The sequence below is a fragment of the Mesoplodon mirus genome, assembly GCF_964341445.2.
Source record: "Mesoplodon mirus genome assembly, chromosome: 2".
Lineage (NCBI taxonomy): Eukaryota > Metazoa > Chordata > Mammalia > Artiodactyla > Ziphiidae > Mesoplodon > Mesoplodon mirus.
Genome location: NC_138977.1, coordinates 29,423,934 through 29,448,498, shown reverse-complemented (window position 1 = coordinate 29,448,498; position 24,565 = coordinate 29,423,934). Strand labels below are relative to the sequence as shown.

Genomic DNA, 24,565 nt, shown 5'->3' with positions numbered 1-24,565 from the left:
ACAACTATTTTTTTTAAAGGGTTTGTGCATTATCAGATTTGAAAAAGATTTGTGTTATACATGCTCCAAAGAAGGGAAAACCTTGAGAGAGACTCTCTCCAGCCCCTTTCTTTTTCTCTCTTTAAAAACAGGAGGAAAGCCACGGACCCTCAGTTCTCCCCCTTCCTAGAAAAATGTACATCTCACAGGTTTTTAGTAGGCTCTAGTACACTGCAGGGGGCAGGGGTGGTTTGGGAAGGGAGGGAAACCAGGTTAAGAACTACAGAGTCTATACTAAAGAACAGTGGTTTCCTAACCTAATACAAAATATTTAACATTACTTCCAGGCCCCAGGATCTTCTAATAAATTGTCTTCTTAGCAAGACCAGGTATCTCTGAGAAATGTGCCCCACCATGAATTTCTTCCCGCTATTATCTATGACACTGTTTCCAAAATGTGACCTGTAGAATAATGGAACAGGGAGAGGTTCACTGAAGAAAAATATGTGTAGGAAGTAATGCATTATGGAGTCCATATTTTAGATTGAACCACATGAAATTGCCATTTTCTAGGCAATTTCATAGGGGTCAAACGGTATCAGAATGTATTAATAGAGTTAATGCCTACAGTTATTTTTTTCTGCCCTTAAATATTTTTCCACCAGAATTTTGCTAAACAGAATTTATTTTGAACTCATGGTGCTGCCAATAAATATACCAGGAATTAGTTGGTCAAAAAGCAAGCTGGTGTTAAAGAAAATTAATCATTTGCTTTGAATGAACTGGCCACTAAGACAGCTGGCATACCTGGGGCTGACAGTGCCACGTGCTGAGATGGAGTACTGCAAGTGACGCAAGGTCGGGTAGGCATTTGGAGAGCACCCTCCTGTGTGTCACGGGACAACACGTGAAAGTTTTCAATAGCTGCGGCGATGGTTTTGCACGTCGCAGTGGCTATGGATAGTGAGAGCATATTAGAAGTTCATGTCTACCATCCAAACATTACAGACCACCACCATCTATATATCACATTTTAATAAGGATTCTATGCTAATAGATTTTATTCCTTTGTATTTGTTTTATTACTGTTTGGGTCATATCTCTCGTTAGAGATAATGTTTATGCTCAATTTAAATAAAAAGCTTTTACCATATAAAGTCAGTTTGTTCTCTTTGGGGGCTGGTGTAATGCAATAACTATGAAATAAGCCAATGTAATATTTATTCCCATTTCATCAACCTTATGAATAGAAATAACAGGTACTGAGCAACTATACTATGCATATCAATCAGGCTTTTTGTACTAGCCTTCAAATATATATATATAAGTATACATATAATATATATATAATTATTCGTATTTTTTTATTGAACATGTGGAAGAAAATTTTTCCTCATTGGCTATTTTCATTATTTTACCATTTGATACACAACTGTGTACCTCATTTCCAGGACACTCAGTAATTGATCGTGTCTAATCCACCAATGATAACAAGTTAGGTACAGAATACACAGTCAAAGATGAGATGCAGGGCTTCCCTGGTGGCGCAGTGGTTGAGAGTCCGCCTGCCGATGCAGGGGACACGGGTTCGTGCCCCGGTCCGGGAGGATCCCACATGCCGCGGAGCGGCTGGGCCCGTGAGCCATGGCCGCTGAGCCTGCGCATCCGGAGCCTGTGCTCCGCAACGGGAGAGGCCACAGCAGTGAGAGGCCCACGTATCGCAAAAAAAAAAAAAAAAGATGAGATGTAATTTCATTGCTGCTAGTAGCTCAAAACAAGTACTTTGGCCTCATAGGTGGTATTAAGAAGATATTTCTCAACTTTAATCTCAGGCGCAGTATAGTAATTGTTTCCATAGGGTTTTTTGGGGGATGGAACATAAATGCTACATAAATGTAGGATCTGACTAGGTCAGAATGTCAAGTAGAGAATGGCTTTCGGAATACTGGCAATTTATCTGCAGTGAAGGACACAAATGTGTACTGTTGTTTTACCCTGAATGTATTAAATCATAAATATAGTGCAGACTGTATTAAATCATAGTGTATCTGCAACATAACCTGACAATGATTTCTCATTTTTTTTATTTTCCAGCTTGCATTCTATTAAAAGTATCTAGTTTTAAAGTTACACCTGAGAGATTAGTATTGGAATTAAATATGCAACGTCAGAATGAAGATTTTATGAACGCAAATTGTGTGAACATACAAAGTAATTCACTCTACAAAACGTTAATCTAGTTTTTAATTCTTTTCTTAAAAAGACCTAGTATTTAGCATTACTTATTTTCCCTAGCACATAAATACAGAAGTACAAGACTATTTATTCTGATGAGCTTGTGAAGATAGTGGTGCTAAGTGTTTTCTCAGGTACCCCAGCCAAGCAGTGGGGGTGAGAGGTAAACACGTAACAAATTATTTCTCTTCCTCTGCTATGTTCCCTGACTTGGGTCATCATCTGGAGTGGGGAAGGATTGCCTTTTTCCACAATAGAAATCAACAACGGATGTTGTGTAAAATAACTGGTAGAAAGCATTAAGCCAGTTAATCATATTGCCTTAAAATGTTTAAATTCATAATATTGAATGCAAATGCCAATTATTGTTGAAATAGAATATATATAAATGACACAGTATGTCTGAGATTTTCTCTCTCCCCAAATCATTAAGAAAACTAGTCTGTAAAAAATACACTAAGATTTTTCACACCTGGGGATATTAAATACCACTTCTTTTTTTATCAAATAGTTTAAAATTATAGTAGATTGGAACTCAGATTCTACTCATTTCTTATTCATCAAATGTCTTGAAATTTTAATATACTTAGTTTCACCAACTCCAAGCAAGGAAAAATAGCACAAAGGGAGTGAGGTGGAGGGCAGGGAGTAACAAATCAGAATGGGAGGGAAGAGGGGAAGAGAAAGAGGGAAAAGGAAGCATCCTGAAGTCAACGCCCACAAGAGTGGAGACCCTTGCACACAGGGCCCTGCCAGTGCATTCAACTAGTACTGATAATAAGGTCTACTAATCAGCTACACAGCAGAGATGGGTACATTTTAGGATTTAACTTTATGACTTGACCACAAGGCTTTTGAGAAATGTGTTTTGCTAAGTTTTGAAACTGTACCTCCTCTTCTAGGTCTAGGCAACCTTAACCCAGTTCTTTCAATATTTATTTCTAATATTGGACAAGTCATCCAATGACCATGGACCTATCTTTTCCATTAAAGAAAAAAAAGAGAAGAGTTACTCACCTTAATAAATATACTAGCCTAGGCCATAATTTAAATTTCATTTTGCCATATTTACAACTGTAGACATGCAAAAACATTATCTATAGTCAATCATGTGACTGTCAATATACTTTGTTATAGGAAAAGTCTTACATAAAAAATTCTCTATTTGAGGTGAGAAACGGTGTGTGAAGAACATTAAGTATTTACCTTTAGATCAGCTAGTAGTTGATCTAGGGCCACATGATTTTAAAAGCAGCACTGCAAGATTAAGCTTGGGATGATGAAGGCTGTAATATTTCTCTCTTCCAAATGAAAGAGACAACTTGGTTCCTCCTCTTAAACTCCAAAGATGCATACAGCTGAAAAAATACAACTCTGAGAACCAAGTAAGATGCCAAGGATACAATTTAAGTAGCCAGTTTTCTCTCTCTCTTCTTCCCTATCAACTCCCCACACCCTCACCACCACCCCAAACAGAACTCCCTTTAGTCCCTGAGTGAAGGGCCGAGAAGCTGGAGTAGATACATCTACCCTGAAATCTATACAGAGGAAATCCTGAGATTCATCACCTGCAGGTACCTGTTACAAGTGGTTTCCTAGGTCTCATCTCAGATATACTGAATTTGAATCTGGGGATAAAGTCCAAGAATGTGCACTTTTAACAAACCATCCAAAACTCAAGTGATTTTTGAAGTTTCAAAAGCCTTGAATTAAGTATAGAGAGGAAGGCAAGTTGGATCTAAGTGTTTAAGGTAGCAGCTTAATTGAAACCAGAAATCAAATGGTATGGTTCAGCTCTAAGTTTCTTCAGATATTAAATAACTACTGTCAAATATCTACTGACTACTTTTGGACAGAGGTCTAAAGATTTTCTAAATGCCATGGTGATTATAACAGCTTACTGATTTGCTGTAACTGGATGGCAACATCTCACTCTTCCCATTTTTATAAAGAAGTTTTGGGGTTTTCTTAGTGTTCTTAGATATAATCTCACGTAACTCTTACAATATTCCACCAACCAGAAGACTGTGCCATAATCTATGAAGGCAACTCCTAAAGAGAAGCTGCAGTAATGTTTCAAGAAAGAAATATAAAGCACAACATGATAAAGCCAAGGTACTACCAGAGCAAGAACCTCTCATCTTATTACCCAGTAACCCTGAAAAGAGTCTCCTCAGCCCACAGGGAGGCGAAGTGGGGTCTCAGTGCAACCAGAGTACAGGGGCTTGTGATACATTAGCAGATTACCCCAATGTGCATACAAGTACTATTTTGTAAGAGTGTCAAGGAACAAAAGATTGAAAAACACCAATTTAGTAGAAAGTGCTGGTCTGAGGATGAGAACTAGGTTTAACTCCTTGCCACCTCACTGGCAACCTTAGTGACTTAACTTCCCTGGAGTCCCTAGTCAGGTTGCTCCATACTTATTAAATTAGGACTAGTTTTGGCTATTCCCAAGGCCTCTTCTATCTCTCAAATTCTCTAATTTCCTTACGTTTATGTTTCATGAGTACATGAATCATGTAAAATAATACTCACTGGTCATTTAATTAAAAACTCTAAATTCAGTCTGTCGTTCAATAGATATTTATTAAGTACTTAGTCTGTGCCAGGCATCCGAGAATCTGGGAAACAGATATGGAAGACACAGTCTCCTAGTGTGGCAGTAAATACATGTTACTGTGAATAAATAACATATTTTATTGTGAATAATCCTTGTGTCTCTTTACGTGGTTAAACAGTAAAGCCTACTGGATCATGCCCAAATAATGGAAATTTGCATAGATAATGGAAAGCCTGCCTGTGCAAAATAAATAAATATTAACTTTAATTATAGACATGGCTTCTGCCAAGAGGTAAGGCTTTTCTTCTTTGTACCCTTCACTTACTTAAAAAAAAAAAAAAGTTAGGACATTTACGTTTATTAGTAAACTGCATTTACAATGAAAATCAATTTTCAAAGTATAAGTTTATAAAAATAGTTTATTTTAAAGACTCTCAATAGGACTTAACATCTTATTTTCAGATATACCAAAAACATAATCAATATGCTCAGTACATTTTAATCCATGATGAAAGTTGCTCCAGATCTATTATTATTAGATCTACACATACTGTTTAACTGGGTGGTGTTCAAAGTTTTAATAACACATAATTGGATCCCCCCAAGTTTAATGTTAAATTTTCATGAATACAATTTCACAAAGATTACAATATATATCAACTTACAACTGAAGGAACCATTTAATAATTTACAATGTTTTAAAAATCTAGCTACATAATCTCTTTAAAAAAAAAATCCTTCCTATATATATGTGTGTGTGCGTGTGTGTATATATATATATAAAGTCCACATTTCTCAGGAAATGCATACATCCACCTAATAGTAAGGACCAAAATGAGAAGCATTACTATCTATAGAAGAGGAGGGGGGAGGCAGAGGTGGGGGGGGCGGAGGTGGGGGGAGGGAGTACGGTAGGGGAATTAACTGGTGAGGCGCCACAGTAGGGGCAGCCCAGCCCATGTTTGCAGGTGCAGGCAGCGGGGGTGGTGGAGGGGGAGGGAGTGAGAAGTTACGCATGTCAAACCCGGGAGGAGGGAAGGGATACTGTGGCATCATAGGGCCATCCTGTCTCTGGGGTGGAAATCCTGAAGTCTCCTGAGATACCATGTGCTCTGAGTTATAAAACTGTGGAGGTGGGGGCCTGCCAGGACAAGACCGAGGATATCTGCCCCAGGAAAACCCTCGTGTGAATTCTCTGCTGTGATATCCTTTTGAAGGCTCTGAAGCAGAGTTATGAACATTCCAATTCTGATGTACTTCTGCAAACTCTTCACCTTTGGGGAAAAAAAGCATAAAAACAAAATTAAAATTAACTTTAATATATCAAAAAACACTGTTTAGGGGCTTCCCTGGTGGCACAGTGGTTGAGAATCTGCCTGCTAATGCAGGGGACACGGGTTCGAGCCCTGGTCTGGGAAGGTCCCACATGCTGCAGAGCAACTGGGCCCATGAGCCGCAACTACTAAGCCCGCGCGTCTGGAGCCTGTGCTCCGCAACAAGAGAGGCCGCGATAGTGAAGAGGCCCACGCACCGCAATGAAGAGCGGTCCCCGCTTGCTGCAACTAGAGAAAGCCCTCGCACAGAAATGAAGACCCAACGCAGCCAAAAAATAAAATATAAAAATAAATTAAAAAATAAATAATAAAAGAATACCGCTAGAGGCTTCTATGCCCCTAGTAAGAAAGAACAAAAAAACACTGTTTAAAATTTCAATAATGTCTTCTTTAACTTCCAGTATACCTTACAGTAATTACAGTTTTATAAGGCTTAAAATTATCAATTTTAAATGAATCCAAAAGGCTAGAGATCAGGAAACGGAAAGCAAGACAAAACTTTGAGACAATAACCAGTTGATTTCAGCCAAACACCACAGAGAAAACTGGACAGGAACCTCACTCACACTCTCAAAGGCTGAGTAAGGGGCCTGGCTAGCCCTCCCAACCAGGGTGGTCAGAAGAGGCTGAGCAGGGAGCCAGTTCCCAGCCTCCCCTCAAAGACAGTGGAGACCTCATGGGGAACCTGGACTTGCATTTCCAAGAGCAGTAACACAGTGTTCCTCCACTTCCTGTACTTGGGGTGGAGTCAGAGAAAACCTAGGAGAGCCAGGACTTTCATCAGTGCCCAGCATAACGAGGCCATCCCCCATGGTGTCAGGAGCAGTAACGTGGCACTCTTACCCCCACCAGACACAAAAGGAGGCCTGCCCGGAAGCACTCTTACCCCCACCAGACACAAGAGGAGGCCTGCCCGTATGCAGCAGTAATGATTCACCCCTGGCTTCAGATGTCAACAGAAGTTATAAACAAAAGCTTAACTCCTATCCCCACCTGGTAGTAATAATAATAACGCAACCTCCCTCCTTTCCCCGCCAGAACAGTTTTAAAAACAAAAACAGCATAATAACTAATATGTCCACGTTTCAATTAAAAACCACTCATCATACCTAGAACCACAAAGATTTGAAACTCAATGAAAAAGGGAAACTAATTGAGGCCAACATCAAGAAGACAAAGATAGATGTTAGAAATATCAGAGAAATGTTTTTAAGTAGTCATCATAAAAACACTTCAATAAAAAATTAGGAACACACTGAAACAAGTAAAAAATAGAAAGCCTCAGCAAAAAAAAAAAAAAAAATACAAAGAAGAAAAATAAATTTCAGAACTGAAAATTTAATAATCAAAATTAAAAACTGAAGGGAGCGTTCAACAGTAGAATGAAGGGACAGAAGAAAGAAGATAGAACAACAAAAAGTATCTAGTCTGAAAAGAAGAAAGGAAATAAACTGGGGAAAAATGAAGAGAGAGCTTCAGGGATCTGTGGGACTATAACAAAATAACTAATATTTACATCTTCAGAATCCTAAAAGGAAAGGAGAAGAAAAATGAGGGAGAAGATGTACTTCAAGAAATAATGACTGAACACTTCTCAAATTTGGAAAAAGACATAAACCCACAGATTCAAAAAGCTAAATGGATCTCAGTCAGGATAAACCCAAAGAAGTCTACACCAAGAAACATCACAAACTTTTAAAAACTAAAAACAAAGAAAGAAGATGAAAGCAGAGGAAGAGAGAAATGATACCTTACCCACATGAAAAAAACAATTTGAATGACAGTAGATGTCTCATCAGAAACCATGGAGGCCAGAAAGAAGTGGCACAACATTTTTCAAGTGCTAAAAGAAAACTGGCAATCTAGAATTCTATACTGAGTGAAAACATCCTCAGGAAAAAGGGAAATCAAAGACTTTCTCAGACGAAGAAAAGCTAAGAATTTATCTCCAGCAGACCTACCCTAATAGAATGACTAAAGCAAGTTCTCTAAACAGAAACAATAAAAGAAAAGACCGTAAGACATCCGGAAGGAAAGAAGAACACAGTAAGCAAAAACAGGAGTAAATACAAGAGAATTTCCTTCTGTGACTGAGTCTTCTAAATTTTGTTTGATGGCTGGAACAAAAATTATAACCACTAATGTGATTCTTACTGTATAGGAAACATTAAAGCAATTTATATTATTAACAAGGGAAAATAAAGGGACATATAGAGAGGCAAGGTTTCTACACTGCACTCAGACTGGTAAAATGACAACAGCAGATTGTGATAACTTATGTATATAAAATTTAAGACCTAAAGCAACCATTGAAAGAAAACCATACTAACTGATACAATCCACACCACAGATAAATGCAAATGGAATTCTAAAAAATGTTACAGTAACCACAAGCAGGCAGAAAAAAGACAACAGAGAAATAAAAACTAGAGAGAATACAGAAAAACACAGATTTAAGGCCCTAACATATCAATAATTACATTAAATATAAATGGTCTAAATATACCAATTAAAACACAGAAGTTGACAGAGTGGATTACAAAACATAACTACAATCTACAAGAAACATTTCAGATGATCCAGTCATGTTGAAAGTAAAAGGATGGAACAAGCTACAATATGCAAACATTAATCAAAAGAAAGAAGGATTATATACATTAATAGCAGATAAAACAGGCTTCAGAGCAAAGACTGGGACATTTTATAATGATAAAGGGGTCATCTACCAAGAAAATATAGTAATCCTAAATATGCATGCCCCAACCACATTCTCTCTCTCAACAACTGACAAAACAGCTATACAGAAAATCACTAAGGCTAGAGAAAATTTCAATACCACCATCAACTAACAAGATCTAATTGACATTTATAGAACACTCCACCACACAACAGCAAAATACACATTACTTTCAACTGCCCAAAATCATATTCCTAGATAGAGCATATTCAATAAAACTTTTTTAAAAATGTAGAATTGAAATCATACAGATTGTGTTCTCAACCCACAATGGAATCAAAAATAGAAATCAATAACAGAAAGATTACAGAAAAATCTCCAAACACTTGGAAAGTAAATAATACTCTTCTAAATAATCCATTGGTCAAAGAGGATGTCGCAAGGTAAATAAAAACAAAGGAACATTAAGCTAAATCACAATAAATAAAACACACCAAAATCTGTGGAACAAGTTTAAGCAGTAAAGTCTTAAATAAATAAGCTCCCACCTCAAGAACCTAGAAAAACCAGAACAAAATAAACCCAAAGCAAGCAGCAGAAAGTTAATGATAAAGAGCTGAAAGAATGAAACTGCAAATAGAAAAATAAAGAAAATTAAATGACATAAAGAACCGGCTCTGTGAAAAAGCAACATAATTGGCAATCCTCTAGGCAAAACTGACAAAGAAATAGAAGACACAAACGATCAATATCAGGAAAGACATCAAAAGGATGTTAAGGCAATATTGTAAACAACTCTACACATATTACTTGACAAATTAGATGAAATGGACCAATTCCTTGAAAAACACAACCTACTATAATCTATCCAATGTGAAAAAGATATCACTATTAAGGAAATTGAACTTGTAATTAAAAGTCTCCCAAAAAAAGATAACTCCAGGCTGAGGTGATTCACTGGAGACTTTTTACCAAACATTTAAACAATTAACACCAAATCTACAAAATGTTTTCAAAAAAATAATAATAAAAAAAATTCCCAAGTCATTTTATGAAGCTAGTAGAAATCTTCTGCTGACATCAAAACCAGGTAAAAAAAAAATGAGAGGGACAGAGAGAGAGAGAGAGAGAGAGAGAGAGAGAGAAGGAGAGAGAGAGAGAGAGGGAGAAAAAGAAAGTAAGAAAGAAGGAAAGAAAGAAAGAAAAAAAGAAAAGAAAGAAAGAAAGAAAAGGAAGGAAGGAAGAAAGAGAAAGAAAGACCAATATTCCTCATGAATATAAACATAAAAATCCTTATCAAAATATGAGCAAAATGCAACAACATATACAAAGCACGGTTTATTCCCATGATGCTCATTCAATATTCTAAAACCAATGTAATCTACTTTATTAACAAGGTAATGAAAAGGTCATGTGATCTTATCAATGCAGAAAAACAATTGTCAGAATTTAAAATTTTGACAAAATTCATGATTATGAAAAAAAGCTCAGGGAAAACAGAACTGGACAGAAACTTCCTCAACTTGATAAAGGACATCTACAGTACCCCTACACCTAACATTATACTTAATAGTGAAAGACTGAATGTTTTCTTCTATGATCAGGAACAAAACATATTTACTCAATATAGTGCCACAAGTTATAGATAGTAATGGTGAGAAACAGAGCTAAATATGCATACAGACTTGGGGGGGGCATTGTTCTTATCTGCCATTGACATAATTGTCTACATTGAAAATCTCAAGGGAGAAACCCCTAGAACTAGTGAGTTCAGCAAGCTCACAAGACACAAGCTAAACATACAAACAGTAATTGTATTTCTGTATTCTAGAAATGAACACACGAACACGAATTTAAAAATGCAACACCATTTATAATGATTCCCAAAAAATGAAATACTCAGGTGTATATCTAACAAAAAAATGTACAGGACTCGCATTCTGAAAACTACATAATGTTGGTGAAAGAAATTAAAGAGATCTAAATTAATGGTGATGTATACCATGTTTGTGGAATGGAAGACTCAATACAGTTAAGATGTCAATTCTCTCCAAACCAACATACAGGTTTAACCCAATTCCTATCAAAATCCTGGCAAGACTTTGTCAATATAGGGAAGTTTATTCTCAAATTCATATGGAAAGGCAAAGGAACTAAAATAGCTAAAATAATTTTGAAAAGTTTCAGAAAAAAAAAGAGAAAATCTTTAGGATGTAGGTCTAGGAAAGAAATTCTCAGACTCTATAAAAGCAAAGCAGATAAACTGGGCTTCATCAAAATAAAAAATTTTTGTTCTTCAAAAGATCCTTTTATGAGGATGAAAACACAAGCTATAGACTGGAAGAAATTATGTACAAACTTTCATAACTCAAGAGTAAAACACAGAAATACAATTAGAAAATGGGCAAAAGACATGAACAAATACATCATTGAAGAGATACACAGATAGCAAATGAGCTCATGGAAAGCTGTTCAATATCATTAGCCATTAGGAAAATACAAGTTAAAAATCACAATTACATATCATTACATACCTATCAGAATGGCTAAAATAAAAAATAATGACAATACCAAATGCTAGTGAGAATGCAGACAAACTGGGCCACTCATACATACACTGGTGATAGGAACATAAAGTGGTAAAGCCACACGAAAAACAGTATGGCAGTTTCTCAAGAAACTAAACATGCAACTACAGTGGACCCTTTAAATAACATGTGTTTGAGCTGCACAGGTCCACTTATAAGCAGATTTTTCTCAATAAATACATACTATACTATCCAGGGTTGGCTGAATCCACAGATGCATAACTGCGGATACAGAGGACCAACTATAAGTTATACACAGATTTTCAACTACATTGGGGTGTGTGTGTGTCAGTGCCCCTGACCCCAAAGTTGTCCACTTGCAACGGTACCATATAACCCAACTGTACTCTTGGACATTTATCCCAGAAAAATGTGAAAATCTGTGTTCACATAAAAATCTGTGCACAAACGTATAAAGCAGCTTTCTTCATAAAACCCCAAACTGTAAACAACCCAAATGTCTTTCACTGGATGCATGGTTAAACCACCTGTGGTATATTCACACCACAGAATATTACCCTGGAATGAAAAGAAACTTGATACATACAACAATCTAGATGATTTCCAGAAAATGGTGCTCAGTGACAAAACCCAATCACTAATTTATATAACCATCCTTGACAGGCCAAAATATATCACAGAAATGGCCCACAGATCAGTGGCTGTCAGGAGCTGAGGAAGAGGGAAGTGGATGTGGATATAAAAAGGCAACATGAAGACTTTCTTCTGTGATTGCATTATGTCAACAGGAAATAAAACACCTTGACTTTAGCTTAAGCACCACATCATTTAATTCTAAAAATGGAAGCAAACAGCTTTCTAAAAAAAAAAAAAGAAAAGAAAAAAAGTACTGATGAGTACAAATGATTCTACCAAGGCTTAGTTTGCCTTTTACCCCTAGGAGCCATTTTTACATCCATGAGCCTGAAAAACCACCGATGAATATCCCCTGTGACTCTCCCACCACATCGCATGCTGTGTGTAATGCCTCCAATGTTAGCCAGATGCCAGAGCATAAAGAGAAGACCCCCAGATGTTTCCCTCAGTTTTATTACTGAGGAACTTATATAGATGTAAATGAAGATGAAAAAATGACTATATATTACATTTAACTCACCTGGTTCATTAAATTCAGATCTGAATTTCTTGCGGCCTTGAATCTGAGATTTTTTTCTCTGTTTGGCTTCTTTTTCCTTTTCATCATCACTGAAATCTAAGGCCTTGCACAGAAAAATAGATTTATGTCACATGCATTTACCAATTCAATGGTATATATTTAACAGTGACCCTGACAGAAAAGTTACCCTTTTCAATACTTAATATTTACCAGTAATATTCAAATCAGATATGATAGAAAAATATTTTCTGATAAATGCCTAATGACTCTAACACAGAAGATGAGTACTGAAGATTTTTTTATATTGTTTTGTTTTGAATTCCTAGGAAGTTTCAGATAGGTAACTTTAAAATGCTGATCTTAAACACCCTTCAGATACGAGTATTCCCTAGCTAGAAATCTGACTGCCAGCTTAGAGTCACGATTCATCAGAGTGCCAGCTGCCAACCAATTCGAAAGACAGGAGTAGTGAGGAATAAGCAAATACATAAATTATCAGATCTAATATAAAAATGGAAGTGAATGTTATACCCTTCATCATTCAAAAATTTACACACACCCATTATATGCCAGGCACTGTTTTAAACACTTTATAGAGATTAATTATTTTAATAATACAATGTGAGGTATAGTAAGGGATATAAATAAATAATAAGGCAAAGTAAGGGTGGGGAAAATCACTAGGATGCTCTTTGGATAGGACCGTAGGAAAAGTCTTTGATAAGTAGATACATGAATGACTCAACTTCCAAGAAGAAATCATTTTAAATTACAAGAGGGAAAATTCAGATGTCACTAAGAATTGGGATCCACTGTTACAGCCTACCAAAAACCAAGACCTGTTAGCTATGTATAACTTCTATGATTTCTTGGAATTCAGGTATTTTACTATCTTATTAATTTCAGAAAATAATTACTATGTTTTGTTAAAAAATACAAAAGCAGGGTCACTGTGTATACATGTCGTCCCTAATTAAAAGGAAGAAATAAAATACATAAGAAAGGTTCTGTATGGGATTTTCAGCATGATCTTGCTGAAATATATTCTAGATTGAATCTTCCATGAACCAAGAGCTGATCTGCCTCAGAATCTATAATCAAATTCAAAAACATCAACTAATTTTAGTACCTTGAAACACATGATCTTCTATTACTGATCTTTAATGTACTAAAAATTTTAAGCTCACGTTAGATTTGGTATTGAGCCAGACACTAGAAAGTACTGAGATCAGATGGAAGACACTGCTTTCTCTGAAACGGTTCAAATGAGAAAACAGATAAATAAGCCAATAAACAAGTGCTATGACAGTGCTCTGGGATTATGGGGCTACAGAAAGAGGAAAGAGGGCAAGGAAGACTTGATACAGGAGACCCAGGATGAATCTCTGATGATGAGTCAGCAATGAACAAGGGGAAGGAAGCTTTTGGTGGGTGGGGGATACGTGCAAAAGCACCATATATTAGAGAAGTACAAATGGTTCTCTAAGGCAAAGCGAAAGCTTCTTACACAGCAAACTTTGAGATGATGAAAGTGGAGAAGTTAATAAAGACCCTTATGGGGCCAGTTTAAATAATAGGATAATTTAGGCATTATCCTAAAAAGCAGGAGGACACCATTGTAAAGCAATTATACTCTAATAAAGATGTTAAGAAAAAAAAAAAGCAGGAGGGAGGTATTAAAGGATCTTAGCTGGCAATAGTTTATTTTAGAGCGACTACTTTGGCAATATTTTGCTACCACCTCACAAAATCAGAGAAAAATTCACATTTTTCTTATAAATTAAATTTGCATTCACTGAACACATTTATTCAACTCAAATTATGTATTCATGTTAGAAACGGATGTGGAGATGAGTAAGATGTATTCACTATTATGCTCCTTTATCCCAGTTCAGTATTTCCTATTTTCAGGGCACGATTTTTTTTTTTAAGTTCAAACCCCGCAAATTCCAAATTCTAGTCTACAATTAAGACCAGGCAATAATCCTATACTACAAAATCTGATCATTATAAAATTTAGAATCGCAGAGTTTCTCATATTACGGAAATAGAGACATCCAGTCGACTACTTGGAGAAAACAATTCCCATGAACTATGTTGTGATTTAATTTTAAAATTAACCCAATCAAACCAATTTTATAAACTATTAACAATTCCATAATTAACAACTTTAATGCTTAGGTCTAAAACAACAGGGATGTATTAGAATATCTGGATTTCACAAGAAATATGTTTCAAGACCTTTGTGAATCCCCAAATACTTTTAAGATGTCCTGAACATAACTAAGAACATTAAGTGAATCTTCAGGGTCTTAGTGGAAATCACATGTACACATGACACAAATCAGAAAACATAATCCCATGGCAGTGTGGATACTAAACTAGGACTGCTCACTGATTAAGTGACTATGTAAGTGGGCACTCCCTGACTCATGCTCCAGCAAAATCAGAAATTAACATAGACCATGAACCTTCAGCACTGTTTGAGACCATCTAAAATGACCAAAATTGAATCTAAAATACCAAGAATTTACAAAACTGAGCAACTTCATCAGAACTACTGAGCACATTTAAAAACTCCCACTTATAATAATTACATTTTTCTTTTATACTGTATAAATTCACACTATTTTAATAAATGTATAACTCACTGCTGTAATTTTCGTATTTTAATAACTTGAAGACCATATATATCAAGCTACTTTGAGACATAAAAATAGTCTTGCTGGCATGGATTTAAGAAAGAAATACAAGAACACTCTTTTTAGGGAGGTAATTATACTGTAAAAGATGGAGAAGTAGGTAGACTGTAATGATTTTGTACCTCCAAAAGAAAGGCAGCTTATTAAAAGCACCATCAGTAAATGTGATGGTGTATAATCACGTCCCATATGGTGAACTTACTAAAGAAAAAAACTTTTTTTTAATAATGACAAGTCTGCCTTTGCCAGGCCTCAACGAAATTGATAAAAATAGGACATTTTAAGGAAAATGATATGCTGATAATTATTAAAATGTGACTGAAAACATTTTTTCCTGAAATGATCACAAACGCTGGGCGGTATAAAAGCCATCTGGGACAGGGGAAAGCACATAGGCTGGCAAAAGGCAGTGTGACTGGTGAGCAGCCTTGAGGACCTCCTTCAGGCCAAGAATGACGGATTTATAAGATCGAGTCCTACCTTCCTCTCTCAAATACTGTGTAAAAAGACTTATACGTGTACCTCTGGTGGTGGTTCTTGATCATTCTTCCATGATGCATCTGATCCCCTATCCCTAGGGGGAAAACAAAGGTCAAAGGGTCAAGGTACTTACTAAGATTTTGTTAAGTGCTTATAACCTAATAGTATGGAAAATAATAAAGTAGAAGACCTAAGCTTAATCTTAATTTGCAATATATATGAAAATAAGAGCAAAGAATAAAGGCTCATTTTTGTGTTCTTTACCTCATTTAAGAAGATGTGGGAAAGGCACATGTAAATATTAGGAGTGGGGAATCAGAATGAGAAGCCGAGGCTGTGTTGTGCACGGCAAAGTGGTTCTGCAGTTCCTAAGTAGCTCCAGATGCTCTGACTTTGACTGATAGTTTCATGATACCTGAGCTCAGCTCATAAACTTCCTTCAACAGATGCTTAACCAGTACCACAAGGTCAAAATGCTGTTCCAGGTGCCAAGGACACAAAAATGAATATGAGGCATTCCCTTGCCTAAGACTTTACAGGTTCAACAACAGAGATCACAACATGAGATTCTTCTTCCTCGATTTACCTGAGGAATATCAGCGATCCTCCCTGAGTAACCAAGGCTTGCTCTAAGACTGACTCTCAAAGAAGAGAGGGTGAGACAAAGGGCGTCTAGTCTGGGGAGGAGGAGGAGCTTTGGAGACCCTGAGGACAGTATCATCACAAGCATTAACTACTTTTGGTGGAAAGTTTTACACTCTATGACCAACAAAAGCACGTACATCTATTATAAGTACAATTATAATTTCTGAAACCTCATTTTTACTCTTATCTGGTTAATCTTCTTGCTTTCAGAGTTTGACAATATTTGTTATTCAATTACATTAAAATATTACAAGGTATTGGGAGTAGATTTTGTCCTCCCTGCTTGAAACCAAATCTCAAAAATAAATGGAAGATTCTCAGGAATTAATTCATTAAAATAATTAATCCATTAATCCACCATCCATTAAAATCAATTTATAGATGTCTGTGGGCTGGCACGACATGAAATCATTAAGTTTGCTCTAAAATTTTAATTCAGAATTTTGACATTATATACAATTTATATCAATGATTTTTCTGCTTTTAATTATCATCTTACACCCATGCATTTATCATAGCTCCAGAACTCCTTTTTGTATGGATACCATCTGATGGCCTGCAGTGCCCTTAGTGTGGAATCTTAAAGATGTAAATGGTAAAAGCTCCCCAAGAAGGGTATCACCACAGAAAATCAAAATCTACTATAGAAAAGATCAAGCAACATTTCAAACAGCATCTTTAACAAAAGACTAAGTTCATGGGAAGCTAAGATTAAAATAGCCTTACTAGAAAAAGGTAAGCTGGAGAGAAGCTAAACTTCTGCACCTCAAAGGCAAAGGAGTCCCCATGACTGACGCAAAAAATGCAGTCTAGAACAGAAGTCTTTGTCAGGCTGGGTTTCTGCAGGGTGGGCTCAATTTCCCAATTCTTTAGTTTCTTGTTCTTTCTTTCTAGGACAAAATTCTTGTTTGCAAATCAGTACAAAGACTGCTTCTAAATCTATGTAAAAACATCTTCAGAAAATCTTTTCAACCTATCTATTTTTAGCTAAAATATTTTATCTGTTAAAAGCTAAATATATGGCACATCCAGAGCAAGAGCCTAATATTCAAACAGAATGAAATGATAATTATTTAAGGCATGATTTTAAAACATACTAAAACCTTTATGACTTTGTTGTCTATTTAATTCACCTTTCTTGTCAACGTTTAGAAAAACTAACCTTATGCAACCTGAAGAACACTTTAAGTTCCTTCAGATAATCGTGTGGATTCTTAAACATGAGTTTAATCAATTATCAGGAATAAAATGTTCATCTCATTTCAGAGATTATTTCCAATAACTGAAACTCAGACTGGATTTAATATGTAGGTGGTAGAGAGGCCTTCTCGTGGCCTGCAGCTGGGACTGGCACCAGGGTTTGACAAGCACCAGGGTTACTACTCACTGTTAGCTCCTGCAAAAACCACACCCCTAATGCTTCACCTGTATTTCAAGTTTCCAACTGAAAGACAGCTAGATTTCAAAGGGACCTTTGTGACAAACTGAGTGCAAAGTCTTTTCAGATTTAAGATCTACTCTCTGCCAATCCCTTGAGGTCTTTTCTTCCGCCCCTAACTGGGCAATACTTTTATTGGCTCATATTCATTACATCTTTCCAAAGCATTTAACTTATGTTTATAGAAAACACTATTCTACTTGAATTCATATGTCACTGGTTTGTGCAAATTTTAATTATTTAATTATAATAAAAAACCTAACTGATATAAATAGCCCTACAGCTAACACCTGGCAACATAGTTTACAGCTGGCAAATATACAGCTCATCGGTGGGAACAGAAATATTATCAGACACATGCCACAGGCATCATATAGCATATTTCATATAGCATCCAGACAGAAGGGAGACCATTGGTTTGCTGGTGAAGTCAACCCTGTTAACCATGGCTTGATACACAACACACATTTTAGTTCTCTCTTCTATTAAGTTTACAATTTATAAGCAACCTGAAATTTACTCATTTGCTTTTTTCTTCTTAAGAATTATAGTTTCATTAAATAGTGAAGCCTATGAATGTAATCCAAAGAAATTTTTATTTAAAATGGAAAAGTATTTTTTAAAAAAATTATAATACTAATAGTAAAGTAGCATATATATGAAAGAAGGTATATAATGGAAAAAATAATGAATTAAAATTGACAAAATGCATATGGCCCAAACATGCTCACACTAGTTGATCATGTCATTTTGGGCAAAAGATACAAATGATCTCGACCTATAAAGTCTGATAACAATTGTAGGTTTCAGAGATGTTACCAGGAAGACAAATGAACTCTTTGTTAGATAGATACCATTTTAACTACAAGAAACTATATCACTGAGAATTACTCCTAAAACATAAACATTAGATAAGCAAAGAAATAGCATGCCAATAAAGTACTTACTGTTTAAGATTTTCTGTGAATATATACTGGGTGAAGTCTTTCATTGATGGAGCAAAATACATAGTGTCCTTTATTTTAATACCGTTATTCTCAACGTGCTCTGAAGAATTAAACCGTAACACATAAAATGGATGCGCAACAGGTCCAAATATCTCAAATATCTATGAAAGAGAAGAAACATAAAGTTCTCCTTTCACTGAAAAATAAAGAAACCCGATAAACGTTTTCAAAGGTAATGCTGTCAATATAAAACCAATAAAAGTTTAAGTCATTTCTGCGTACTCATAAAGCCTTCATATTTTGATCATAAATGCATTAGCTTATTCCAGATTTCCTTTCTATGAATCTAAAATAACTGTGACAAGTTTGTTCCTTGCTAAATTTAAGTCATTTTGGTGGTACCAACTACCAACTAGACGCGAATAATAAATTTTTGTTTTTGTTATTGCTCATTTAAGTTATAAGATATGAACAAAAGAATTACAGTTGGTAACGTTTGAGAAATAAAATGTCATTTTAAATCTTATGAAATGGAACTTTTAGATTCTTTTAGATTCAGTCACTTCTGTTTCCATAGAGTTGTTAACATTTTTATAATATTAAATGACATTTTTTAATTCAAAAAGTAGTAAAGTAGATTTGAACTTGAAATTGTTTATTTCTCAAAAACCAAAGATACCATACAGCCTTTAACTTTTATGTAAAGGAACTGCTTTTAGCATATCTATTATTTTATTTTGAAAATGTTTTATAAATGATGAATGGGAGCCTCTTGATTTCAAACTCTTCCCAATATATATGCCTGAGTTTTTAAATATGTTTCTGATAACAAATGTACATTATAGAAACTAGACCATGATCGGTATCAGTGTAGATTTTTCCAGTCTTTTTCCTATTAATATTTTTTTTCTTTTGAGACTCTATCATACTTTTGTATGTTGCTCCGTTTTAACTATTTTTTAAAATTGAAGCATAGTTAATTTACAATGTGTTAGTTTCAGGTGTACATTAAAGTTATTCAGTAATACACGTGTGTGTGTGTGTACTCTTTTTCAGATTCTTTTCCATTAGATTATTACAAGATGTTGAGTACAGTTCCCTGTGCTATACCGTAGGTCCTTGTTTATTTTATATATAGTAGTACTGTGTATCTGCTAATCCCAAACTCCTAATTTATCTCGCCCCACCCCACTATCCCCTTTGGTAACCATAAATTTGTTTTCTATGTCTGCGAGTCTATTTCTGTTTTGTAAATAAGCTCATTTATATCATTGTTTTAGATTCCACATGTAAGTAATATCATACAAGTTATCTTTCTCTGACTTACTGCACTCACTATGACAATCTCTAGGTCCATCGATGTTGCTGCAAATGGCATTATTTCATTCTTTTTCATGGCTGAGTAATATTCCATTCTATGTATATACCACATGTTTATCCAGTCATCTGTCAATGGACATGTAAGTTGCTTCCATGTCCTGGCTACTGTAAATATAGTGCTGCTATGAACACTGGGAAGTATGCATCTTTTACAGTGTTCTCTGGATATATGCCCAGTAGTGGGATTGCTGGATCATATGCTAACTCTACTTTCAGATTACTGAGGAACCTCCATACTGTTCTCCATAATGGCTGCACCAGTTTACATTCCCACCAACAGTGTAGGAGGGTTCCCTTTACTCCACACCCTCTCCAGCATTTATTATCTGTAGACTTTCTAATGATGGCTATTCTGACTGGTGTGAGATGATACCCCATTGTAGTTTTGACTTGCATTTCTCTAATAATTAGAGATATTGAGCATCTTTTCATGTGCCTATTAGCCATCTGTATGTCTTCTTTGGAAAAATGCCTATTTAGGTCTTCTGCCCATTTTTTGATTGGGTTGTTTATTTGGGTTTTTTTTTTTGATATTAACCTGTATGAGCTATTTGTTTATTTTGGAAATTAATCCCATCGGTAGCATCATCTGCAAATATTTTCTCCCAGTCTGTAGGTTGTCTTTTCTTTTGTTTATAGTTTCCTCTGCTGTGCAAAAGCTTTTAAGTTTAATTAGGTCTCATTTGCTTATTTCTGCCTTTATTTCCATTACTCTAGGAGATGGATCTAAAAAAATATTGCTGCAATTTATGCCAGAGTGTTCTGCCTATGTTTTCCTTTAGGAGTTTTATAGTATCCTGTCTTACATTTAACTCTTTAATCCATTTTGAGTTTATTTTTGTAATATCGTGTTATAGAATGTTCTAATTTCACTCTTTTACATTTAGCTGTCCAGTTTTCCCAGCACCACTTAATGAAGAGACTGTCTTTTCTCCATTGTAATATGCTTGCCTCTTCTGTTGTAAATTAATTGACCATAAGTGTGTGAGTTTATTTCGGGGTTTTCTATCCTGTTCCACTGATCTATTGCTCCCTTTTAAAACCTGAAGTTTCTTTAAGTTTTTCCATGTTAAATGTATTCTTCATAAGCATAATTTCTGTGGCAATTTAACACTCTTTTATACATTTAGCAGAATTTATTTAATTTGTCTTATATTGTAGAACACTGAGACAGCTTCCAATCTGTTCAATATAAGAACTGATGCCCCATAATGAACACCTTTATCTGTAAACCTCTGTACTTCAGATTTCCTGAAAACTGATTTGTAAGGGATGGAATTATTGGAGCCAAAAGCATGATTATTATTAAAACTCTTGATGTAAGTTACTAAATAACTTTCCAAATACCTTAGACCAATTTAAACCAACTGCATTAAAAGTACCTATCTTATTACATCCTCGGTTGCTGATTTTTGATTGTTAAAGTTCTCATTTGTTAAAAAGTAAAACAAAAAATAACAAAAACAAAACCTGCTTGAACAAATGCTCAAAACTAAATGCAAAGAAATTCAAGTTATATAGATATAACAGGTGATATAGGTTGGTCACTTTTTAAAAATCTCCTAATATTAAAGAACTCAACATTAAAAATACAATTCCATTCACTAATTATCAAGAGGAACTAATCATTATTAGGATTAAAGTGCAAAAGTAGAAATTCCAATCTGAGGTTGCCCTCTTTAAATCAGTGGGAAAGGGGGAGGGAGGTGGAAGGGGAACAAAAATCAGACCACCTGGGTTGTAAACTCCACTTTGTTCCTTTTTAGCTATTGTGATTTTTGAATAAATGGGGATAATTCCACTTCCTTACAGAGTTTCAGTGAATTTTAAAATATACACAAAATATTTGACACTGTAGCTGATCATTATTGTTATTGAAGAGAGGGAAAAGGAAGGATGTGCAAAGGTTTAACATTAAAGGTAAAACGAATTTAGTGTCTGGATAAAATATGCTAAATATCTAAGAGATTCAATTTCATTTTCTGATCACTGGTTTGTTTAACTGATACTCTCAACCCTCCACACCTCCACCATTATCTTGGGGATTATTTCAAGGTGCTTAGATTTATAATCAAATATTTTAGAAAGACTTCTCACTTCTTGAATTTACAAAGCGTTCTATGTAAAATTTGGAGAGAGATTTTTCTTTCTAGACTTATACCGCATAGCTAAAGTTAAAGATGTAAATATATTTTCATCTGACTTGTTCCAAGGTCAAATGACAGAAGGGCTGAGTATTAATATTATTCAGGACTGAAATTCAAATGTACTGTGGGATATAAGAGATGTAAGTCCAGAGGTTTTCAAAATTAGCGAAGTGTTGAGTATACTGAAATTGAAATTGTCTAAGTTAGCTATTAAAGAAAAAGGAAGTGTCATGAAAATCATAAATAAAAGGAATCATGGAAATGATCAGTTTCAATTCAGTCAAGAAGAGCAGGAAGTACATTTCCCTTGCCTCTGCTACCTGGTCTCCCCTGAGGAGGCACAGCAGCCTGCCTGTGCATGAAGAGCTCCCTCCCCAGCAGTCTCCACCCACTTCCACTCCTCTCTCTCTCAGCAGCCTCCAAGGCTAAGCCCCTAGAATCTCTCTAATCCCTTACAAAGGCACCAGCAGTAAATAGGGTTTGTTCTGTATTGCAGTACTTCTTCCTCTGAATCAAAAGCACTGAGATCCATACTTGAAACAAAAGTACTAAGCCTAGGTATTTGAAAGGGAGAAAAGCACAGCACCATCCTTCAATATTAAAAAGTCTTTCTTCTCTTTGCAAACTTTCTCAAGTATTGCCAAAAAGTATTAGCTCTAGACCCCAATTAATTCTGCTGCTGACTGCTCTGCAATCATAAGAGACTCATTTCTCTTTGGTAAATTAGTCTGGTGACCTAAAAAGTAGGTAGTGCAGGGTAGCAGGACCCTGATAAAAGCCTGACCCCTTTCTAATTTGTGTTAGAATGGAACAACAGGAAAAGGCATATAGAAAAGGGAAAGTTATGTGAGTTGACCTAATAACATAGTTCAAAATACATGCTTTTTTCTGATTAAACACAAACTATATCTCTCCGAACAAAAAAAGACACCAACTGTTGCTTATCTAGGAAAAACTAAACCCAGAAAGTTGCTTCTCCAAAGATAGCAGCTGGTTTCTTACCTGTTTGTTTTCAACTCAATACATATTTACTCAGCATGTATAATTTACAAAGGACTGTACTACACACAGTGGAGAGTCCCGAGGTGAATATAACTCCATCCCTGCTACCAGAAAAAGAACACCTGGTTGGTATTTACATTCTTGATCTTGGACGGTTTTACATCCTCTGCTGACTGCTCTGAATTGTTATTTGCTGGGTAAAATGTGGGGTCTTTCCTCCCTCTTAAGGTTGGACATGCAGCATGTGGGGTTGTTCCATTAGTAAGCCGTTAAAAGGGACCCAACCTTTCGATGATACACATATTCATAATTCCCCAGAAAGTGCCTACAGTGACACTTTACTGCTATCACTGAAATCTTTTTCCACTTGAAAAATTCCACTCTCAGTTTCCACCTGAGGAAGGCAAAGCCTAAAAAGTTTTGAGAGCCACTATTCAAAGGGCCTCACAAACCAAAAAAGTTTATGAACAACTATGCAGTGGAAAGTCTCCTGCACCTAACTGAGTACCTGGAGGAATTGTATCTTATTCAATACATAGACCCATTGCCTGGCATACAACCTGACAAACATCAGGAAAAAACTGTATACATGTGTATTTAATGACACAAACAGCAAAGGATAATAAGCAGTATTAAACCAATGTACAGACAGACATGAAGTATTGAAGAAAATCGGGAATGTACTAAAATTTGAGAGCTCTAGATTGCTCATGTACTAAAATTAATAAACTTTTTAAGATAGTGAAAGTCAGAAAAACCAATCAACAAAGAAACAGGATAATTAGTAGGATCTGAATATTTTTTACAAACCTTTCCTGCTGCCTGTCGATCACTTTTAAAAACTACAGTCTCCTCATTAACTGGAGGTACGTTAGTCATAGATTCAATTATTACTGAAAAATGAAACAAAACAGATTATTTCAAGATTTAATCAGAAGATAATGTGGAATTTAAATGAGAATCTAGGCTTTAATTCCAACATAATTTCAAATGAAATTTAAGGTGGGATAATATACCTCAGTAACTATTCCTCCTGGATAAAAAAACAAAGTCTATTTATTACCAAGTAGCACAGGGAAATAAATTCTACATTATTTTATTTTATATGAAAGCTACAGTTCTAAGAAAAAAAAATTAAAGTACAAAATCTCACAGAAAATTGGAATCATCCATTAAGACAACAAATTCAAGCTGATCATTTTCTCAAGCAATTTTTACCCAAAAAATAATCTCACATTTAATCACTAACTCCTGTTTTAGAAGAAATTAGTCTTCTTTCTCACCCTAGAAATTCTTTTCTGCAAAGCACTGATTACTTACTGATATATGAA

At 35.5% G+C, this 24,565-nt stretch overlaps 1 protein-coding gene across 1 annotated transcript in view; it reads right to left on the bottom strand.

Moving 5' to 3' along the window:
* Positions 1-5,178: 5,178 nt before the first annotated feature.
* Positions 5,179-24,565, bottom strand: part of NAF1 (nuclear assembly factor 1 ribonucleoprotein) — a 39,650-nt gene continuing 20,263 nt past the window's right edge. The window contains exons 4-8 of the mRNA XM_082641921.1: positions 24,045-24,127; positions 18,706-18,866; positions 15,718-15,769; positions 12,494-12,596; positions 5,179-6,051 (exon numbers count right to left, since the gene is read on the bottom strand). Coding sequence (XP_082498047.1) covers positions 5,594-6,051; positions 12,494-12,596; positions 15,718-15,769; positions 18,706-18,866; positions 24,045-24,127 — 857 coding nt within the window. The 3' untranslated portion in view covers positions 5,179-5,593. The remainder of the gene's footprint in view (positions 6,052-12,493; positions 12,597-15,717; positions 15,770-18,705; positions 18,867-24,044; positions 24,128-24,565) is intronic.